The sequence below is a fragment of the Rhea pennata genome, chromosome 7, assembly GCF_028389875.1.
Source record: "Rhea pennata isolate bPtePen1 chromosome 7, bPtePen1.pri, whole genome shotgun sequence".
Classification (NCBI taxonomy): Eukaryota; Metazoa; Chordata; class Aves; order Rheiformes; family Rheidae; genus Rhea; species Rhea pennata.
In genome coordinates this window covers 3,968,987-3,977,623 of record NC_084669.1, presented here as the reverse complement: position 1 = coordinate 3,977,623, position 8,637 = coordinate 3,968,987, and the positions used below count along the sequence as shown (strand labels likewise).

General features: G+C 40.0%; 1 protein-coding gene across 3 annotated transcripts; it reads right to left on the bottom strand.

Moving 5' to 3' along the window:
* Positions 1–436: 436 nt before the first annotated feature.
* EEF1AKMT2 (EEF1A lysine methyltransferase 2) lies at positions 437–8,599 on the bottom strand. Of its 3 annotated transcripts, none has more exons than XM_062579715.1 (6): positions 8,083–8,599; positions 7,855–7,920; positions 7,217–7,331; positions 3,278–3,385; positions 2,215–2,431; positions 437–1,425 (listed from the first exon to the last, which is right to left on the bottom strand). In XM_062579715.1, exons 1-6 carry the CDS (start codon positions 8,172–8,174, stop codon positions 1,298–1,300), a joined length of 726 nt encoding a protein of 241 aa, XP_062435699.1. In that variant the 5' UTR covers positions 8,175–8,599; the 3' UTR covers positions 437–1,297. The 3 variants fall into 3 exon arrangements, with proteins under 3 accessions (XP_062435699.1, XP_062435700.1, XP_062435701.1); XM_062579716.1 differs by having other exon boundaries at positions 7,217–7,347; positions 8,083–8,162; XM_062579717.1 differs by having other exon boundaries at positions 7,217–7,347; positions 8,050–8,104.
* Between the last annotated feature and the right edge of the window lie 38 nt (positions 8,600–8,637).

Here is an 8,637-nt window from a genome sequence, read left to right as displayed (position 1 = left end):
ATTCTTCCAAAGCAACTAGTATTATCCTCTTGTGCAAAAAGATGTAGAGTTTAGGATTCCTACCTTGAAGATATCATCAGACTGATCACAGTGGGGTAATCCACCACTGTGCAACTCTTTTGTGCCCGATTTCCTACCCTGGGGAACTACTGGAAGCATTTCCTGACCCTTAAAGATCTCCTGAACACTGCTTAGACTGGAAACTATGAAGAGCATTTATCTGAGCAAACATGATCTTCTTCTGTGAAAAGAAAACCGATTTCCTAATAGGACCTCTCGGATGCTTGAAATAACACATACTGTCATCTGCAAACGTGCATCAAGGCATAAAGAAATAACACTTTCCTTCCTTTCAAGCAATAGTAGAATTTAAAGACAAGGAAATTTAAAAAAGAAAAAGATCACATACAGAAGTAAAAAATAATGGAGTGAATAATTATGGTTTAGATTCTTTTGGGTTTATGCAGCTAAAATCCGTCCTGAAAAATTCACTGGAAAAGCAGATGTTCATTACTGGCTCTTAAGACATTACTATACAGCAAATTAATAATGAAAGAGGCATGTGTCACCTACTAGTGAGATTATAACATCACACCTTTATATTTTTTTGGAATCACTGGAAATAACTGGCAACGCATGCACACATTCAGGCAAGTGAGATTTTTAAAAACACTCAATAGCTCAACTCTTTTCCCGCAGAGGGAGGCTATTTCAATGGAAATAGAACAATGCTGAGTCTGAGAACCTTTGAAAATCTGAATTTAACGCACTAACTGGTTCTGTTTTGCAAGTGCTACAAATTTTATATTCATTTCTGTCCTTATTTAACTAAATATTGGTTTTGGATAATACTGTTGCATTCATATTTACCTAAGGGGGAAAAAAATCCAGCACTTGAATCTCAAAAGCTTGTTCCCATTACACCACACGACAGAGAAGAGATTTTTACTTTGTAGAATACATTCGTCTCTATTGGTGACCAGTTACCAAAATAAAAAAGACATATAAGCTATATACTCCAAATGCAAAAACCATTCAGTTGTATCAATCATAAAAATTAGAATGCCTTATTTTCCTCTTGCTTACATACTTGCAGCTTCCCAAACCAAATAAGGTTGTAGCAAGGACAAAATTTACAGGCAAGTTATGCAAAGCTGAAATGTTTCTAGGGCAATGTTTTACAGTCCCTTGGAGTTCTATACAGTGTTTTACTGTGCACTCAAACAGCATTTATTTACACACGTGTCTGAGGTTTTCTATCAGTTTTTCTTTAAAGTTCAGGCTTTTCTTTTCTCAACTAATCTAATTTGTCCAAGATGCATGATCCCACTTTTTTTCTCTGGAAAACCAATGCTGTTACACTGTTTCCAATTCTTCCTCCAAAGCAAAACTTGGGTGTTGGCAGCTCCTCCAGAATTTCAAATCCTGCCAGACAGAAATTAAAATGCTTTTATTAGAAGGAAGTCATTTTATTCTCCTCTTGGATAACCCTTTGCAAACCATTCCTTATTGGTTTGGAAAACTTGCAAGTCAGTTACTTTGTAAGTTTATAGGACTGTATTGTTACACTGCACTGCTGCTTTATACAGCTGAAACCCTTCCATGGATAATAAAAATCTTAGCTGGCTGACTCACACAAATTAATGGCAGAAAAGATGACAACCTGCCAGTAATTTTAGCTCCCCAGAAGGGATGGTTGTATTAGATCCACACTCTTGAGTTTCAAGCATGTTGAAAGAGCCCTTCAGGATGGATCAGAAAAGTTACGGAGCAGATTACCTAGAATGTCAAGTCCAAACTTGCTGATTTCCCTAATTTTGAGAAACAATGTTACCCCAATTTCAAAATGAATTGGGTGAGTGATCTGGATCTGTTAATGAAGGATCAAAAGAGAGAGGGAAAAAAATCGCATAGGTATAGCATTCCCTCCTTTCCCAGTGTAACTAGCCTGAAATTGTTGTATCTCCAAAGTATAACACAATCTCTGCTCCCTTGACACATTGGCGCTGGCAAATAAAGCTGTAATTCTTGGGTAAAAAAAAAAAAAAAATCCACCATGGTGAAGATAGGCTGAGGCATTTACTAGTCTTTCTACCATCACTCTGTCTAAGCTTGATTTGATACAGTAAACACGTTAATGCTGGGACACTAAAATTTACCTAGTGCATCCCTGAAGGACGACACATTAGTAGATGGCTCTCTTCAACTGCTTACCTTCTCCGAACTCATTCAGCAGCTCCTCCTTGGTCCAGTTACAAGATGTTATGAGGAAAAAGCCTTCTGGTTTCAGTACACTGCAGAGAGATCTCACATACTGCTTCCTCTTTCCAACTGCATTCTCAGGATTAAGGCTTATGGCATCGAAAGTCCCCTTGTCAATACAAATCTGAAATCCTGATAGCTCAGCTGATAGAGCCAGGAAGTCTTCTACCTGCACCAGAAGTCTACAACTGTGAAAACAATCACACTCAGGAGCTCCTGAATATTTAATGTAAACCAATGCTTTACAACAGAAAGCCTCCAACCTGACAATAGGTATGCTTAAGAGAGGGGGTTCGCATTATAATGCCATGTTATCTTCTCTTCCTCTGTGGATTACATAATAATCTATTTGCTGTAAAGTCCATGTTTATATCTGTCCATCTACAGCTCAAGTTAACACATTTGGAAGTTCATTCTTTCAGTCATTACTTGTACTTTGATCCCTGGTTTCCTAGGGTCTACCAGTGTGCCAGGTACGGTACAAATACAAAGCGAAAGACAGTGCCCATCACAGACATTACAATCAACCTATAAGAAAAGAGACATCACACAGGTACAGAGCTGGAGAGAAATACATAGCAGAGACAGATGCTCAGTATGAAAGGCAGTTCACTCAAATTTCCCACTGTTTCCCACAACTACTGGTAGAGATTCATTCCATTAAGAGTTTAATCTACTCTAATATGAAATGTAGAATGTACCAACTAAATCACAGAACTCGTCAAATGACAATCCACTGTTCTGTCCCCTACCAGAAGGGGGAGAATCTTCTTAGCTCTAATGGCTGTTGTGAACAGGGGAACGAAAAAAAAAAAGTAGACCAAGAGCTCTCCTTGTAAATACAGATTTATTAATAAGCTTTGGTTAGAGTCCTCCTAAGAAGTCTTGTGAAGAAAATATAAATGAAAAGCATTGTTAATATATTACAGTGAAAGCATTTAAACACCAAGTTAGTTATTTAACTGTGAGTTCAACTGCTTTCTATTTCCTTAATACAGTTTATATCAGCACTTACCTGGAATTTAATGTTAGATATCCCTTCTTTCTCTTTTACTTGTTCAGAAAGTTGTATTGCAGAAGGAGAGTAATCAATCCCAGTGAGATTAGTGTAACCAGATTTTGCCTAGACAGAAGCAGAGAATCTTAATTAGTGTGCTAGCAAACTATATTTATTCAACAAGTGTATTTCTTATCTATAATCCATGTCACCTCTCCTCCTTCTGATGACAAAAATAAAAAAAAAAATCCTTTTACTCATTTTTATTCCTGTTATCACCACAGGAGTGAAATAGCTGGGGAAATGAGCTGAAATGACTCCAATCTGTCCGATACCTCATCAAAAGAATTGTTAACTGAAAGCTAGTTTATTTCAATTTTGTGGAGAGTTGAGCAGAACTGTGAAAAGTCATACCCTGGAGGGGAATAAGCTTTCTTATCTGTACCAGAAGTAACCTAGAAACCAGGAATTTTCAGTGATGAGAACATTTGCTAATGCCAGGTGCTTCAGAATGAGAAGAAGCCCTCTTTAATACTTGCATAACATACGAGATTGAGCAGTTATTTGATTTATAGCCTAAATCATACAAGCCAAAATATATAATACACTTTATTAGTAAAGAAAAATACTGTAAAAATTTATGGGTTCCTAATTATTGATGTTAATATTTAATTGAATACAATTATCTGAATGCAATAAGGTCTTTGTTGTAATTTCCACAGACAGGTGAGGAACCACATAGAAGAGTATACAGAGACTTAGGTGACCCTGCAGAGCGGGGAGGTTGGACTAGATGATCTCCAGAGGTCCCTTCCAACCTTACTGATTCTATGACTTTCAGTCAATCCAACCTTGAAACAGATAGTGATAAGCCAGTGCAAAGAAATCGGGCAAATAGATCCTAGCAACCCTTTTGCAAAGCAGATGGGCTAACATACCCTGAATCAGCCAGGGCTGGACGCAGGAGAGGAACAGTAACAGTTTTGTTCTGAGACAGAAGAAACTGAAGTGACCAGATTGGGTATCATGTATGTCAGTTGGCCTGGCTAGATCCAAACCTGATAGGAAGAGGTATGATCTTACAGCCAGCTGCAGGCAGTAATAACAGAGAGAGGGAGGTGCTTTGGTGTTTTTTGTTTGTTTGCGAACAATACAGGAACTTCAGCTAGCATAGAAGCAATCAGCTGCATCTCTTCTTGTTCCAAAGGTTGATACTTCGACAGCAAAAAATACTACAAAGATTTTTTTAAACAGTCCTTCCTCCTTCCAGCAGCCCTTCAATCTGTGAGGGCTCGGTGCTAGCCAGCTGTTGTTAATTGAGGACTAATTTCAGCTAAACACAAAGACTGTGTTGTTTGAATTTGAAGAACAGCACATTGCTCAGCCCTCTGCCCACGTTCCTCCCCAGAGCTCCATGCGAGAACCAAGTTTCCTGAGACGCCTGAGCTGAAAGCTTGAGGGTGGAAGAAGAGCTCCCTCGGTTTGGAAAGGAAGAATTTGAGTCACTTTAGGGAGTTTCCATTCACTCCTATAGTCTCTGATGCAGGGAGGGAAAGTTTGAGGAAAAACAACATTCAGTGCTGCTAAACTCATATGGCCTGACTACTTCTGCCTATGGACAGGAAGAGATCATTCCTTAAAAAAATGCCCAAAATGACTGCACTGCATCCTGGAATTTGACTCATATCCTGAAGCTGGTATTAACAAGCACTTGTCTACTACTTCTTGAAAAAGCAGGTTAAATAGCAGAAGGTAGTTTGCAATGTTATCAGCATTGTATCTTATTTGGGCTTTTGGTGTTGCATGGTAAATCCTCCCACCTGGGCGCTGAATTCCTTTAAATTGAAAGTCTTTCAGTATTTTGGCTCCAACACTTCTCAGAAAAAGAGAAGGTCAGAGCTCCACATAGCAGCAGTATTTCCTTAGAAGAGTTGGAATTTTTTGGAAGGGAAAAAAAAAAAAAGTCAGCAATGCAGCCTACCAGATTCTACCACACACACAAAAACTGCAAGGGGTCTCACTTATTACCTTTTTTGTCAGTCAGCTATTTTGCCTCCTTTTTGTGCAGTATTCCCTGTTGGACCTGACAATGCCTTATCCAAACCTAGCTGCAATTAAGAGTAATTTTCTCACAATACTCCTATTTATATTCTTTACTGTTAAGGTAATAGTGGACGTAGGCCTGCCATTATGGGCCACATTCTATGGCAATTCCTCCTGTTTCTGATGAGAGTCTGTGACATACTCTCAGCAGCTATCTTCCAGAGATGTGCTACTTAATATCCTACATAACTAAATTCTGACTCTCCTCTTTGGTATTGCCATTTCCATGACATTATGAAGTCCAAACTCCAGTGGCAGAATTATTCTACTGTAGTTGATGAGCTTGCCAAAATAAACCTAACTCTATTTTCAAAACCTAGCTAACCCCCCCAAAAGTTCTTTTGTATCATCTAAACAAGTGAGATCCTGAATGATTTAGAGATGACAAACTCATAAGTCACTTTTCAAATAATGTAATGGAAATTTCTTACTAAATCAACAACAGAACTTGAGGTACTTACACATATAGCAGGGTACTCTAACGGCAGTGTAATAGTTTTTAAAAGCTAACAGGCTGTTGTTTTGCTGTTACAGAATGAAACCAATTTCAGATTTGTAAGTGTCGCCAGGATAAAATTAAGCCTTTATAAATATATTTTTCAACAATGATAGAGTTAGTATTGCTTTAAAAAAATCATTATTACACTTCGAAATTAATTTATCCTAATGAGAGAAGCAATTTATATTTTTGATAAGACCTCTCCTGTACTGCACTGTGGCAGCCAATCCCTGCAAAGGCTTTTTTTTTTTAAATCAAAGTGCATGTTAAAAATATCCTAGTGGTATTTCCATTATAAACCTTTGACATGCATCCATTTCTAGTTCTACAGTATCTGATGGAGCTAATAGAGAATACAGCATAATAGAAACTGCTATGGTACAACAGCATTCTTTACCAGTTCTCCTGTAATATTGCACCAGAGGAGTCAATCAAAAGCAGGAACGGAATATTGCAGCTCCTAAACTGCTTGTACTACTACATAACAACAGCATTATCACACACAAAAATGGATCTAGTAAGGGGTTTCCACCCTGACAGATACGGATACTTCTCGAAAACAAGTGTTATTACCTTTAAGTGTTTACGTAAACATCTTGTTTTTAACTACTTTATCCATAAGTAGTGAATATTATCATCAAAGCTGAGTAAGCACAAAAGATTTGATTCTGCATGTGAAAGTACTTTGTGTATTAATCAGCTTAATTTCCTTACCTTTGGGTGTTTTACACAACAATGGGAAGAAAAGCATTTTAAATGCGGGAAAACAGAAAAGTTAAGTTAAAATAAAAGATATTTGGGCCGGCTACCTAAAATACTCACCAACTTGAATCTTAACGTTGGTGTAAAATACATTTTTAAATTCCAGAAATCAAAAATACTGTCAGTCTGGGAAGTGCTGAGAAACTAGTAGTTTAAGTGTATCTAGCAAAAAAATGCAGCTATTTTCATTTAGTAGAACGACATATCTTCTGTTGGCTAGGTCTGGACTTCTGAAAATCCCTAATGACATTGTTGGTTCATTTAGTTAGCTATCAAGTCCCATAAGGGGGAAATGGATAACGTGGCAATTACATCTTGCCTTTGTGATAGGATTTTCTTTAAGGCATATCAACAGTAATGAATTCATTTCACTTATATTTTCATTTGGTTTAAGAGTACTAAGACCTCATGAACTGTAATGAGCACTTTGTTGACAGAAAAACCACAGAAGTAGTAACAGAAGAGGTTGCTTGCTTTTTGGCTTTCACATAAGTTACAGCTTGCCATGTTCTCACTTGTGAGAACAATATTTAAACTACTCTGTTTTGAGCATTGATTCTTTATCAAAAGCACAGACTTTGCAATATACCAACCAGTTCAACCAGTAAAACACCATTTCCAGTTCCAATGTCAAGCACAGAGCTGTCAAGGGGGATCTTGTGTTTTTCCATCCATCTAATTAAACGAACCATGCTTTCTTCTCCAAACCTATTAAAAACAGAGGCTCAGGTAGCCAAAATAGCAAAGACATATTAAAGGCACAGCAATTCTATTTCATGACTTCCCCTCTCCAGCTTTTATTAAGCACCTGTTACTGAAGTACCTGGGCAGCAATTGACATAGATTATACTCCAATTTTGCTTTCTTTAATTTTAAATGAATCAAATTCACTGAAATACCAGCTCTAGAAGGTGAAGCCCTCAGCATACTAAAAAAATAGGACAGCACTAGCAGCTTGCCTAGTTAAATCTAAGCTCCGTGATAAAAATGCGTATTTACTAGTAAAACAGACCATAACTACCATGTCACTTCCCATGTAATAACAGTTGTCCAAATGCAACTTAGAAATGGATTTGCAAAATCGGCCCAGAGAGGACCTGGTGGGGTCAAGATTAAAATTTCCCATCATTTTGCCAACATCCAGAACTATCCATGAACCCCACTGTTTTTGCAATGTATTTTTTCTAAAGAAAAAACAATACAAATGCTCCAGCGGAGTTACTCTATTTACCAAATTTCCCCAGCATCTCCAATGTCTTGAAAAGTCTGCAGTTCTCTCTCATACGCCGCATCCCAGCTAGAGCGGGGCAGAGGATAGAAAAATATTGCAATTAATAAAAGTTAAGGAGAAGGTTGTCCCCCCTCGCCTCACGTAGCAGGTCGCTCCCCAGACACCGCCACAGCGGCATTCCTGCTATAAACCTGCCTGGAGCGGCCCCGCCCCGCCGCCGCCACTCACTGCTCTCTGGTGCCCAGCACCGAGGGGCTGAACGGGGCCTCCCCGCGCCCCGGGCCCGGCTCCGGGCCCGGCCGCTCCCCCACCGCCGCCATGCCGGCCCGCGCCTCCTGGAAGCGCCTCGGCACCAGGGAGAGCCGCCGTGACGGGGCGCCGCGGCGTCTCTCTAGCGCCTTGGAGGACTTCTGCTCGTCTGTCTCGGCTCGGCGCCTAGCGAGCTCGGCGGCTCCCAGACGCCCGACCTGCCTATAGACTGCCGAAATTCCCTCAAAAAAAAAAAAAAATCAGTCACACAATCTGTAAGTAATTTGCTAACGAAGTCACACAAGTAATTTGCTAACGAAGAAGGCAGTGCTCAGCAAAGCTAAGACTGGCCACGAGCATCACATGCCCCGCCAGAGCACGAAGGCGTGAACAGCCCCGTTCTCCCGGAGCAGCCCCGCTCCGGGCGCTTATCTCCTCGCCCTTGCGCGCCCGCGGAGCGCCGAAACGCGGCGCGGCGCGGCGGGGCCTGCGGCGGGGCCTGCGGCGGCGGGCGGACTACGCCTCCCAGGCGCC

Coding starts and splice junctions, on each gene's coding strand:
- EEF1AKMT2 (XM_062579715.1), bottom strand. CDS start 8,174: ATGGCGGCGGTGGGGGAGCGGCCGGGCCCGGAGCCGGGCCCGGGGCGC. Junction 7,921..8,082: donor GTGCTGGGCACCAGAGAGCA/GTGAGTGGCGGC, acceptor GCCCCGCTCTAG/CTGGGATGCGGCGTATGAGA. Junction 3,386..7,216: donor GTGTTTTACTGGTTGAACTG/GTTGGTATATTG, acceptor GCTTCTGTCTAG/GCAAAATCTGGTTACACTAA.